This window comes from Microcaecilia unicolor, chromosome 10 (assembly GCF_901765095.1).
Source record: "Microcaecilia unicolor chromosome 10, aMicUni1.1, whole genome shotgun sequence".
In the NCBI taxonomy this organism is placed as follows: domain Eukaryota; kingdom Metazoa; phylum Chordata; class Amphibia; order Gymnophiona; family Siphonopidae; genus Microcaecilia; species Microcaecilia unicolor.
Window position 1 is genome coordinate 209,661,979 of NC_044040.1, and position 14,342 is coordinate 209,676,320.

At 44.0% G+C, this 14,342-nt stretch overlaps 1 protein-coding gene across 6 annotated transcripts in view; it reads left to right on the forward strand.

The window, feature by feature from the left end:
• Positions 1 to 14,342, forward strand: part of LOC115478659 (probable cation-transporting ATPase 13A4) — a 123,799-nt gene that overhangs the window by 64,339 nt on the left and 45,118 nt on the right. For all 6 annotated transcript variants that reach the window (XM_030216162.1, XM_030216156.1, XM_030216157.1 and 3 more), the window contains 3 exons: positions 298 to 454; positions 3,242 to 3,359; positions 9,690 to 9,814. In XM_030216162.1, the coding sequence (XP_030072022.1) occupies positions 298 to 454; positions 3,242 to 3,359; positions 9,690 to 9,814 (400 nt within the window). The remainder of the gene's footprint in view (positions 1 to 297; positions 455 to 3,241; positions 3,360 to 9,689; positions 9,815 to 14,342) is intronic.

Consider the following 14,342-nt stretch of genomic DNA (forward strand, 5'->3'; position numbering starts at 1 on the left):
CATAGGTCGTTACCGCACAGATTCTTTACCGCTAGGTCTATGGCTGACGGTAAGGTCAGACACTCAAAATGGACACGCGACAATTTTGATTTTGTCTCACGTCCATTTTCGGCAAAATTTTTTTTAAAAAAGGCATTTTTGGTACGTGCACTGAAAAATATTTCTGCGCGCGCCCAAAACCCTTGCCTACATTACAAGCCACTTTTTACCGCGGCTTAGTAAACGGGGCCCCTAGTGTTTGGACCATGTCTAGCATTATAAACAGAGCTTTTTGTCTCCCCCCGTCCCCGTCCCCAGGTTCCTGTGGAAGGCATTGCTGTCTTACACCAGTATCCCTTTTCTTCAGCCCTGCAGCGGATGTCTGTCATCACTCAGGAGATTGGCGAGGATCGTCTTACTGTTTATATGAAGGGAGCTCCGGAGATGGTGACCAGCTTTTGCCAACCAAATACAGGTTGCCCATTTCAACATTCTGTGTACAAGGCATCAAAAGAGGAGGGGAAAAGTCCTTGCTACTGATATGCTCAACTCTTTCATAATTAGTATTAATAGAGCTTGCATTATGAATCATAACCTAACCTAACAGGCCTGTCAGCATTTCAATAAAATGTTGATGAATTTTGCCTCCTCCAGTTTTCCTGGCAGTCAGCGTTACCGCAGACATGCAGAATTTTATTTATTTAATGTTGCTATTCTGCGTGTCACTAGAAGCACAAGTGGACTGTAAAGGCTGGAAGAGTACGAAAACTAATACAGATTAGAACAAACTCTAAAATAACATGTATTTATCTTAGTGGTGCATGAGAAAAAGCCCAACACTGCAGTCTGGAGATCCAGAGGAACTTACCATGCCAAACGTCAGCATTGTAGAGACAGAGGAACACAGTTAGTTGTCAACATGGGCTACCATTAAAACAGATTATTTTACTGTTGCTAGTAACTAGAGGGGGGGAAGTTATCAACATGAGTTACCGTTAAAACGTGTTATCTTACTGTTAATTCCTGTTATTAATTAGGTCTCATTGCATAAAATGGTATCTGTTCTAAAACAGCATGCGTTGTGATTAAATAGCCTGTCTTCACGATAGCCCACATTGATAACTCCCCCCCTTATTGTGAAACATTTCAGTCTCAGGTAACCAGAGCTGATATTGTGATGTCATAATGGCTCATTCCACCAATGCCTAAGAGCCAACCTCATCAGTGATGTCACAATGGCTTACTTACCTCACTTTTATTACATATAGCAGTAATCTCAATTTGTAGATTAATTTCCCCCTTAACAGTTATCAATAGAAATCAAACAAAATAAAACATGGAAAAGAAAATAAGATGATACCTTTTTTATTGGACATAACTTAATACATTTCTTGATTAGCTTTCGAAGGTTGCCCTTCTTCGTCAGATCGGAAATAAGCAAATGCTAGCCGACAGTGTATATAAGTGAAAACATTCAAGCATTACTTTGACAGTCTGACAGAGTGGGAGGGTGGGGGTATGTTTTATTTTGTTTGATTTCTATTGATAACCTTAAGAGTGGACTAACACGGCTACCACACCTCTCCCCTTAACAGTAAAATAACACATCTCTTAATGGTAGTCCATGTTGATAACGACCCCCTTACTGTAAAGAGTTGCAGTCTCAGGTAACCAGAGCTGATATTGTGATGTCATAATGGCTCATTCCACCAATGCCTAAGAGCCAACCTCATCAGTGATGTCACAATGGCTTACTTACCTCACTTTTATTACATATAGCAGTGATTTTGATTTCTAGAGACACTTCTTTTTTCTTTAATTAAGGGGGGAAGTTATCAACACGGGCTGCCTTTAAGGTGTGTTATTTTACTGCAAATCCCAGTTAATAGTAACTAGGTCTCATTGCAAAAAATGGGACTTGAGCTAAAATAGCATGAATTAGTGGTAAAATAAAATGTCTTAATGTTAGCCATGTTGATAACTATGTCTTAAGAGATTTACAGCCCCCGTGGCCCCACGTAGCTATGCCCCTGCTGGAGAGGTGCTCCTTTGGAGGAGAGGAGTGGACAGACAGGAAGGTTTGATCCACAGAGAGATCTGTTTGCTGCAGAAGTGCTGCGGGCTTAGCCTTGGATTGTCTCACTCAGAAGGGATGGGTATGGACAGGAGGAGCTGTAAATATGTAAATAGTGTAAGATTATAAGTTGCCTTTAAGAATATACACCATATCCCTAAATTGCTCTGCATTATAATTTGGAATCTGATATCAAGTTTGATTATAAATTGACTGTTTGCTTCAAGGAAGATTTGAACTGCTTGTTGCAGAATTCTCGGTGAAGTTTGGATAGTTTTCCATAACTCTCTGGACTGGAGTTCATTTTCTTTGAAAGGGAGTGAAATTTGTTTACTCTTAGACTGTTAAAGTAAAAGAGAGTAAAAGAGAAATACAGTCCTGCTCAAAACTCTACGGCCTTCCGGATTTTTATCTGTCCAGCACCCAGCTCAATGAATTAGAAAGACCAAGATTTGGATAAAGAGTGAAAAAGGAATGTTATTGAATAGTAGAGATAATTAATATATTTTTCTTTGTGGCCCTGGTCTCGGGGTCCCTCTGACCTGTGACGAGCTAGCTGGTGCCCAGTACTGTGTGAGTAGCAAGACACTAATAACACAGTTAAACAATAAATCACGCCTTAATGGTAGTCTACGTTGACAACATCCCTTCATAATATTTTTATAAGCATGTGTAGAAGACACAGTGCTTTCTTTCTAGCGGAAAAAGGTGTTGGTACTCAAGTTCCTGGCCACCCTTCAGGGGTGGGGTGATCACTGAGGGACCCTCCCCACGATAGCCAGGCCCCCTGCAACCAGTCACAGAACCTATGACAAGGCAGAATTGGTGTGTAGAGCCTGAGCTCTTTTATTAAAACTTGGGGACCATGGGTTGATTTTAGCAGACAATGGGAAAGGTGCCGGTACTCAGTACCCCTAAGTACCCCCTCAGAAAAAACCCTGAGAAGACATACCATAAACCACATAAATACAGACACCTAATTCATGGTTATCAAGTTGAATCTCTGTTATTGTGTGGGAAGGGGTTCAATTAGGAGTTGGGTTTGTATTAAAAGTTAAAAATTGAAACACCATACTGTGTACATGACTGTTTATTGAATTCTTTAATAAACATAATGCTGAGAAGGAAATACAGTGATTTGCATTTCTAAGCCTTCTTACCGAAAATCATGTGATTGTGTTTGCACAGTTCCATCTGACTTTTCTGATAAGCTCCAGTTTTACACCCTGCAAGGCTTCCGAGTCATTGGCCTTGCATACAAGCCTCTGGGAGTAAAATCACACGCTGAAGTGCTTCTTTTGAAGAGGTAAGAACCAGTACTCTTCCCAGTAATGCATGCTGATGTATGGGATGGAGAACTATTTGGGCTTTTTAATTTATTATTGTTTGTTAAGATAAGTTGTGATCAGCTTTTGTAGAATGTTGAGATACGTAAAATGTTTTTTTTTGTAATGGATGAGTGTTTTAAATAAATATATGTATGCATGTCTGTGTGTGTCTCTATATAGCTATATAAACACACATATATTTATTTCAATTTTATGTATTTATTGTTTGTTTTCTTTTTAAATGTGTTTGGAAATTGCTTGGGGCAGTTTTTTTTTTTTTTGGGGGGGGGGGGGGGGGTCTATGAATAAGTTTAAGCCAGTATTTATCCCTGGTATCAGTAGTATAGAATGTTGCTCTCTGGCATTCTGGAATCTTTCTACTGTTGGGGATTCTGTATGGAATCTTGTTATTCTTTGGGATTCTGCCAAGTACTAGTATCCTGGATTGGCCACTGTTGGAAGCAGGATGTTGGGCTAGACCCAGTATGGCTATACTTATATTCTTATATAAATAAGTGTTAAATCTCAGATGTGTGTGCAGGTGAAGTGTCTTAACCACATTGATTATTGTAGTTCTCTCTATTCCGGTCTTCAAATCTCTTCTGTTAAACACCTTCAGCTGATCCAAAACACAGCGGTCGTGTGTATATTTTGAAGTATTGATGTCAACCTTATTTAAGTACTTAAGCTTTAGGGATACAGTTTGATTGATTAAGATTAATTTGGTTTGCCTTTATAAAATAGGCATAAAATCGATGCCTTTTGTGACATTCCAGAAAGTGGCCTTTAATAAAATTATGCCCTTTGTTTTGCTGTCCTAACTTTATGTGCTTGCTCATCCAGTTAGCAGACTGAATATTACTGCTAACTGGCTGAGTGCTGGCTACACCCAAGCTGCATCCCCGACCCACCCCTACCCTAGTACATAAGTACATAAGTACATAAGTAGTGCCATACTGGGAAAGACCAAAGGTCCATCTAGCCCAGCATCCTGTCACCGACAGTGGCCAATCCAGGTCAAGGGCACCTGGCACGCTCCCCAAACGTAAAAACATTCCAGACAAGTTATACCTAAAAATGAGGAATTTTTCCAGTCCATTTAATAGCGGTCTATGGACTTGTCCTTTAGGAATCTATCTAACCCCTTTTAAACTCCGTCAAGCTAACCGCCCGTACCACGTTCTCCGGCAATGAATTCCAGAGTCTAATTACACGTTGGGTGAAGAAAAATTTTCTCCGATTCGTTTTAAATTTACCACACTGTAGCTTCAACTCATGCCCTCTAGTCCTAGTATTTTTGGATAGCGTGAACAGTCGCTTCACATCCACCCGATCCATTCCACTCATTATTTTATACACTTCTATCATATCTCCCCTCAGCCGTCTCTTCTCCAAGCTGAAAAGCCCTAGCCTTCTCAGCCTCTCTTCATAGGAAAGTCGTCCCATCCCCACTATCATTTTCGTCGCCCTTCGCTGTACCTTTTCCAATTCTACTATATCTTTTTTGAGATACGGAGACCAGTACTGAACACAATACTCCAGGTGCGGTCGCACCATGGAGCGATACAACGGCATTACTGTAGTTAGGTTAGGGGACAGCTGGCTGGTGGTGATATACAGCAGCAGTACCCAGTTAAGTGCCGCTAAATATTTACAGGTGGCCAGCTCAGCAGGGTTTAATTGGGCAGGTGCCTCTCTTGCTCCATTAAACCCTTTTGAATGTTGACCCCTAAATAGTTTTTGCATGCTAAAATGAAAAAAAAAAGAAACAATGCACCTGGCGAGGGAATGGTGCAGTTTAGGGCAGTGGTTCCCAAACCTGGTCCTGGAGTCAGGTTTTCAGGATACCCCACAATGAATATTCATGAGAGAGATTTGCATGTGGTGGAGGCAGGGCATGCAAATCTCTCTCATGAATATTCATTGTCGGTATCCTGAAAACCTGATTGGCTGGGGTGCCTCCAGGACCAGGTCTGAGAACCACTGGTTTAGGGGGTGAAGAACGTTTGCGCGTGAAAGAGGAACGGGACTTGGGTGCGATCGTATACGATGACCTTAAGGTGACCAAACAGGTTAGAAAAGGCAATGGCGAAAGCTAGAAGGATGCTTGGTTGCACAGGGAGAGGAATGGCCAGTAGGAAAAAGGATGTAATGATGCCCCTGTATAGGACTTCTGGAGATCGCACCTTCACAAAGTTATAAATAGGATGGCGTCCAGAGGGTAGCTACTAATATGGTCAGTGGTCTTTGTAATAAAGCATATGGGGACAGTCTTAAAGGTCTCAATATGTATACTTTGGAAGAAAAGCAGGAGAGAGAAGATATGATAGAGACATTTAAATACCTACATGGCATAAATGCACAAGAGGTTCTTTCAATTGAAAGTAGAGGAGTGTGGTAGCCGTGTTAGTCCACTCTTAAGGTTATCAATAGAAATCAAACAAAATAAAACATGGAAAAGAAAATAAGATGATACCTTTTTTATTGGACATAACTTAATACATTTCTTGATTAGCTTTCGAAGGTTGCCCTTCTTCGTCAGATCGGAAATAAGCAAATGTGCTAGCTGACAGTGTATATAAGTGAAAACATTCAAGCATTACTATGACAGTCTGACAGGGTGGGAGGATGGGGGTGGGTCGGAGGTATGCATGGGGACATCAAAGCATATCATTGATATTCTAACAGGATGGGTGTGGATAGGTGAGGGGAGGGTGATCAACAGAGACATACAGCTTTATGGTTTATAATGGGCTAGGAACCCCAGATCCTTGTTAAGTCCTTTCTGTTGGGTGTTAAAATATTCAATCATTCTGACTTCAAAGGTCTTACGTTCTTGTATGGTTTTAAAGTTACCGTTCAGGATTCTCACTGTGAAGTCACTGGTACAGTGTCCTGGTCCTGTAAAATGTTGCCCAACAGGCGTGGGAACCCTGCTGGCACCAGTATTGTTCATATGATGTCTATGTAAATTGAATCTTGTCTTAAGCATCTGGCCGGTTTCTCCAATATAGCATCCTTCGTTACATTTTTTTACACTGAATGATATATACCACATTGGAAGATGAGCAAGTGAAAGATCCCTTTATGTTGAATATCTTTCCTTTGTGGATGAATTTGGGGTTTTTCAATTGAAAGAAAGCTCTGGAATGAGGGGGGACATACTATGAAGGTGAAAGGGGATAGACTCAGAAGTAAGGTGAGGAAATACTTCTTCACTGAAAGGGTAGTGAATTTGTGGAACGGCCTCCCAGTGGAAGTAGTGGAGAGAAAAACAGTATCTGAATTCACGAGAGCTTGGGACCAGGGGTGTAGCCAGACTACAGATTTTGGGTGGGCCTAGGTAAGAAGTGGGTGGGCACCAAATGTTCTCCCCCACCACCAAAAAAATATCTCAGCTGGCAGGAAATTGCTTCTTTCCAGCTTGGCAGTCTGCAGCAGGCACGAGCTGAAAACTGAGCATGCCCAGGTGCCAGTATTGTGGAAAGTAGAATTTTGTTACTATCAGGGGAAAGTCTTCAGCTGACCGAGCTTGGGATCTCCACCAGTTACCGCTAAACATGTGCTACTGTTGGGTGGGCCTGAGCCCTCAGAGCCCACCCAGGCCCACCTGTGGCTACGCCACTGCTTGGGACAAGTACATAGGATCTCTAAGGGTGTGATAGGGTGAACAGATGGAATGGATGGGCAGACTGGATAGGCCATATGGTCTTTATCTGCCTACATTTTAATGTGCTTCAATTAAGATGAAACTTCAGTGTTTTTTTTTTCTGTGTCATTGGAAACAACATAAAAGAAGGAACAAATGTGGTTTTCAAACAGCGGTACATCAGTTGTCTTTTTTGGTAAAGTTGGCATGCCAGGAGATTGTTCTGGAAAGAGAGTAGGGACCCCTTGGGGGGGGGGGGGGATGGAAATTCCCTCAGGAGCTGGAATGGGAGGAGACTGACAGTTCTGAATGCACTGTGGTAGGATGGTAGGGTGCACCAATGGCGTAGCTACGTGGGGCTAAGGGGGGCCTGGGCCCCCATAGATTTGGCCCTGGACCCCCCTGCCAACGAAAATCTCGACCCACCCTCCCACCGTCGCCGTCGTCTGCCTTTGCTGGTGGGGGACCCCAACCCTCGCCAGCCGAGGTCCTCTTTTTCCCAGGACATCAGAAACAGAAGGAAGCCTTGCGTAGGAAGAAGAGGACCTCGGCTGGCGGGGGTTGGGGTCCCCCGCCAGGAAAAGTAGGTGGCGGGTTGGTGGCGGGAGGGAGGGGGGTCGAGAGGGTTGTCGGCAGGGGGGGCAAAGTTGGTGGTGGTGGCAACAGCGGGGTCAGCAATGGCGGCGGTTGGCAGCGCTGGGGGGGGGGTAAAATATGCCCCCCCACCTCGGGCTCTGGACCCCCCTCCCGCCGAAGTCTGGCTATGCCCCTGTGGTGCACTAATCATTCAAGGGAAGGAAAAAACCAAGCCTGGTTTCCAGACAAATGGGAGTTGTGAAGAGGGTGGAGAAGAGTGAAAAGGGGAGTGGGGGGGTGCATGCTACAAGAAGCTCTCAATTCTGAAAACAGCAATGCCGTTGTGCTTTCCTGAGTAAGCTTTTTGGTATTTGTCTCTGGGAAGGTGCCTCGATCACCTCTGTAGATAAAGTTTCACAGTGAAGGTCATAAGTACATAAGTATTGCTATACTGAGACAGACCAAATGTCCATCAAGCCCAGCATCCTGTTTCCAACAGTGGCCAATTCAGGTCACAAATACCTGGCAAGATCCCAAAAAAGTACAAAACATGTTATACTGCTTATCCCCAGAAATTGTGGATTTTCCCCAAGTCCAATTTAGTAATGGTCTATGGACTTTTCCTTTAGGAAGCCGTCCAAACCTTTTTAAAACTCTGCTAAGCTAACCGCCTTTACCACATTCTCTGGCAACAAATTCCAGAGTTTAATTACACGTTGAGTGAAGAAAAATTTCCTCCGATTTGTTTTAAATGTACTACTTTGTAGCTTCGTCGCATGCCCCCTAGTCCTAGTGTTTTTGGAAAGTAAAAACAGACAGTGCAGGCCTCATAGCTCTGCTAATTTAGTCACATTTTACTGATGTCAAAGACTTTCTCAGTTTAAAAAAAAGAAACATTTTCTTTAGTAAAGTATCACACATTTTGGCTACCTGATATGCATGTATGGAAGTGTATGTACCACACTCACAAGAAGGATCCAGGTGAAAGTAGAAATGACAGTTGGCCGCGATGGATATGCATTCATTGTGCATGAGAAAAGTGAATATCTTGAATTATTGCAAACATCTTGATTTTTGCTTGCAGAATGAGTTAAAATAACCAGAATGAGTTAAAATAACCACAGGTGCAAATGTACAGTATGCTATAGCAGGCCGACATTCTCTTCCATACAATAGTGACCTCTGCTGGTGGAATACAGCTAAGTGCAGGATATGTTAGAAACTTGTATATTTGCATCATTTTGGCACTACTACTACTACTACTACTACTATTAAACATTTCTATAGCGCTACTAGACTTACGCAGTGCTGTACAAATTAACATGAAAAGACAGTCCCTGCTCAACAGAGCTTACAATCTAAATTTGACAGACGAACAGACAGCTAGGGGTGGGGAAATTGCAGTGGTAGGGGTGATAAGTGAGGGTGTTGAGTAAGAGAGTCATGGTTAGGAGTCAAAGCAGTAGCAAAGAGGTGGGCTTTAAGCCTAGACTTGAAGACAGCCAGAGACTGAGCCTGACATACTGGCTCAGGGAGTCTATTCCAGGCATAGGGAGCAGCGAGATAGAAGGAACGGAGCCGGGAGTTAGCAGTGGGGGAGAAGAGGGACGACAGAAGACATTTACCCAGCGAACTGAGTTCACGGGGGGGGGGGGGGGGAGTGTAGGGAGAGATGAGAGCGGAAAGGTACTGAGGAGCTGCGGTGATTTAACCAGAGCTGACATTGTGATGTCATAATGCCTCAGTCCACCAATGCCTAAGAGCCAACCTCATCAGTGATGTCACAATGGCTTGACTGTCCTATACTTGGCTCATACTACTACTACTACTATTAAACATTTCTATAGCGCTACTAGACTTACGCAGCGCTGTACAAATTAACATGAAAAGACAGTCCCTGCTCAACAGAGCTTACAATCTAAACTGGACAGACGAACAGACAGCTAGGGGTGGGGAAATTGCAGTGGTAGGGGTGACAGTAGAAGACAAAGGTGGTATGAAATAACACCAGGTCCACAGATTTCCATTTGTAGATGGTCCCTTTCAGTGCTGCCACATCTCTACTCTTTTGTCTTGTTCTCAGGGACTTTGTGGAGTCAGATCTGATATTTCTCGGTCTTTTGATACTGGAAAATCGACTGAAAGTGGAAACGCAGTCTGCCTTGCAGGAGCTCTGCAGTGCCAGGATCAGGACCGTCATGATCACAGGTATCAAAGGAGAGAATTCTGAAACAGATTTTGGGTTCAGAGTCTACAGCAGGGGTGTAGCCAGACACCCAATTTTGGGTGGGCCCCAGCCTAAAGTAGGTGAGCACAAGAATCCCATCCGGCATCTCTCCAGGCGACCAGTAATTTCTCAATTCCACCCTCCCCTCCATACTTTTTCAAACCTTCAGTGCTTCACGGTCAGCAAACAGTGACTCATACCCACTGCTCTCACCAGTCCACAGCCTTCCCTCTGACCTGGTATCACTATTGTAGAAACCTCCCAAATCTAACACATAAACTAATCAATCATATGCTTTATGAAGTGGTATGTAATAATATTTAGTTGTGCTCAGATTGCCATGTATGTAGCTCAGCCATAAAATAGCTCTTAACATGCCACTGGGACAGGGGCGTAGCCAGACAACAGATTTTGGGTGGGCCTAGGCAAGAAGTGGGTGGGCACCAAGTGTTCTACCTCCCCCCCCCCCCCCCCCCCCATCACCACCACCAAAAAATATCTCAGTTGGCGGGAAAATGCATCCTTCCACCTTGGCAGTCTGCAGCAGGCATGCACTGAAAACTGAGCATGTGCGGATGCCGGTACCATGGAGAGCAACATTTTAGTTACCATCAGGGGGAAGTTTTCAGCTGGCGGAGCTTGGGATCCCCACCGGCTACTGCTAAATGCGTGCTACTGTTGAGTGGGCCTGAGCCCTAATTCTGGAATGCGCTGCCACGCAACCTAAAAGCGATCTATGAATTGACCAACTTCCGCAAACTACTAAAGACCCATCTCTTTGACAAGACATACCACAAAGATCAACACATGTAAAATTGTTTGTTTTTTTTTTTTGTTACATTTGTACCCCGTGCTTTCCCACTCATGGCAGGCTCAATGCGGTGGGCAATGGAGGGTTAAGTGACTTACCCAGGGTCACAAGGAGCTGCCTGTGCCAGGAATTGAACTCAGTTCCTCAGGACCAAAGTCCGCCACCCTAACCACTAGGCCACTCCTCCACTCCACTCCACTCTACTTATACCCAGAATTGTCTTTTAATGTAATCTGCTATGCCACTATCATGCATTCCTTTACCCCAAATCCTTCTGTAATACCAAATGTATATTCCCTTCTTATTTCCACTATCCATGATGTATTGAAAGCCACACTGAGCCTGCAAAGAGGTGGGAAAATGTGGGATACAAATGCAATAAATAAATAAATTAGCGTTATTAAATCCCTATCACATGTGTGCGACCGCCCACCAGTCAATGGCTTTGTTGAGGCCCCTGGGAAACGTAGTCTGCCATCTGTAGACGAACTGAGCTTCTTTTCTAGCTATTTTATGGCTGAGCTACGTGCATGGCAATCTGAGCACAACTAAATATTATTACATACCACTTCATAAAGCCTATGATTGATCAGTTTATGTGTTAGATTTGGGAGGTTTCTATAGTGTTATATTTTACAACACCAGAAGAAACCGGTCAACATAATCCCCAGAGTAATTCTATCACTATTGTAGAAACAGGAAGTCACATCAGAAGGAAGGCTGTGAGCTGGTCCGAGCTATGGGTATCAGTTGCTGTTCTCGAAACACTGAAAGATTGAAAAGGTACGGATAAGTTGGGGGGGGGGGGGGGATTGAGTTGACAGCTGTCAAAATGCCTTCTGGGGGAGAGGAGGGAGAAATGCTGGGAGTCTTCTGTTGACAAGTCTTGAGGAGCCTCACCAGCCACATCACAGTTGTGCCATTTATGGGTGGGCCTGAGGCTAAAGTGGGTGGGCCTGTGCCCACCCAGACCCACCTGTGGCTACGCCACCGGTCTACAGGTACAATTTGCCCACGAACTTTGTACAGCAGAATGTATACGCCGACTTTTTCCACCTGAATTTTATGAATGGAGATTTTCTAAGCAAATAGAACTAAATTCTGTATATGAGGCCAAAAAAAGTGCAGTTCTATAAGCTATGCTTATAGTGACGCATGGTTTATAGAATAGTGTTTTGTTTTTTTGTTTTTTAAAGTAAATTTTATTGATAACTCAAAGTAAGCATACACAATAATGCCAACTTACAAACAATAAGATACTATGCATGAACCATACAGCTTATAAACTACCCATACCCCCCCCCATCACTCCCCTCCCCTTCCCATCCCCTCCATCCCACCCCTGTACCACTCAAATTCCAAAAACTCCGTATAAATTCAAGGAAGTACAACAGTACCAACAATCCAGAACTGTTTAGCAGGCTACAGATTATGTGGTGACCTCTGTACTCTATGGAAAGCAGCTTATTACAAAGCAGAGAGGAGGTGGAACCCCCCCCCCCCCCACCCACTCCACAACCAAGATCAAAAAGCATTAATAAGTAAACTCCGACCACTTGGACTTAGAATCTGAAGATAAGGCATCCAGATCTGAAGAAATTGTTTTCTACGTTTAGGCGACATCTTGGAATCTCTAGCCTCCCAAGATGCTAAAAGTGCACCTGATTACGCCAATGCCAGTAAGCGGGCGCTTCCGAAGAGGTCCAATATTGCATTATACACTTTCGAGCTACCAAACTCAGCTTTCTGCATAACAGAGTTGCAGGAGTACTCAAAGAGGCAAAAGCCCGTGGATGGTCTAGCAAAAACTGTCCCTCCGTGCCCTCAATTTTATTCCCAAGTTTGATCAGAAACCCCCGGACCCGCTGCCAAAATGCTCGCACCCCTGGACACTGCCACAACGCATGGTAGAAGGAACTATGACCCCCCCCCCCACACTTAGAACAAGCAGCATCAACCGTCTCTAACACATGAGCCAACTGCGCTTTAGACATGTAACCCCGAAGAACTATTCTATACCTGCATTCTCTCAACCGTTCATCCGTTACTAATAGGCGAATGCCTTTTAAAGTAGTCTCCACATTCCATGAAGTCAATGAGGACCCCAGATCCTGTTCCCACTTATGCTTAAGACCCTCATATGTTCTCCGAGGCCTACACTTAACCAGTGCCCCAAACAAATCAGAGACCGAATGTCTAGCAGTTTTCATCCCTTCAAAAAAACTTCGGACCCGGTCCCCCAATCGACCCCTCAAAGAAGCCTGATGCAAGGACTTCATATAGTGCGTGACCTGCGTATAAGCAAACCTGTTACCCCAGGCTACTCCCACCTTGTCTTGTATAACCTCAAATGGCAACAACTCCCCATTATTCTGCAACAAATGTTCTAAACGCGCAACTCCCTGCTATCCCCAGGCACCAAAAATCGGATTGTCCATCCCTGCCTGAAACGCTATATTTCCTACTATCGGCAATAAGTCCGTGATATACGATTGTCCCCCCAGTTGTCGCACCCACCACTGCCATACCTCACGAAGTGGCTGTAACAAAATGCTGGTTTTAAATCTAGGGGGTACCCTACTTCGAGGCAAATGAAGAAGCGTCATCACATCATATGGAACAAAAAAGGCCTTTTCTAAATTTGTGGGTGTGTAAAAATGAGTCGATTCAATCCAGTCCCCCAGATGACGCAATAAACACGCCTGATTATATAAGAACAAATCTGGGAAACCTATGCCACCCTGCTTCCAACTCCCAACTAACATTTCCTGACTGAATTTTGGCTTTTTCCCGGCCCAACAAAAACGACTAAAAAGTCGCGTTATCCGTTTCAGATCTTTCTGCAACAAACGGACTGGCAAAGTTTGCAGAACGTACAGCCACCGGGGAAACAACGTCATCTTTATTAAATTTATACGCCCCATTAATGACAAAGGGAGATGCATCCAAGCATCTAACTTAACCTTAGTGTCATCAAACAGAACCTTTAAATTTATTTGATAGAGTACAGAGGTATCCATGGCAAGCCGAACCCCCAAATATTTGAAAGATTCATCAGCCCACCGCAGTGGGAACTCAGGTCCCCAATCCCACTGGTGTACTTCTGGGGAGGCCAAAACTTCAGACTTGTCCAAATTTAACCAAAAGCCAGCATAGTCCCCATATTCTCGAAACGTCTCCAACAATGCCTCTAACGATTCCCTTGGGTTCGTGAGGTGTACCAAAAGATCATCTGCAAAAGCAGCGACCTTGAACGTTTGAGACCCCACATGTACACCCTTAACCATGGGATTCTCCATAATATCTCTTATAAGGGGATCCAATGTCAAAACAAAAAGAAGTGGTGATAAAGGACACCCCTGCCTAGTGCCCCGCCGGATAGGAAAACTCTCCGATTCAAGCCCGTTCACCAATAATGTTGCACTGGGATTGGCATACAGTACACGGACCGCATCAACAAACCACCCAGAGAATCCATAACATTCTAAAGTATCAAAAAGGAATTCCCAGTGAACCTTATCAAAAGCTTTCTCCGCATCAAAGCTAATCAGCAATGACGCCAAGTTTCCCTGCGAGCTATATTCTAAAGAGGCCAAGATCGCTCGTAAGTTTTTGCTCACAGCCCTTCCTCTTACAAACCCCACCTGACTGTCATGTAACAGTCGAGGCAGCAAGCACCCCAACCTATTTGCTAAAAT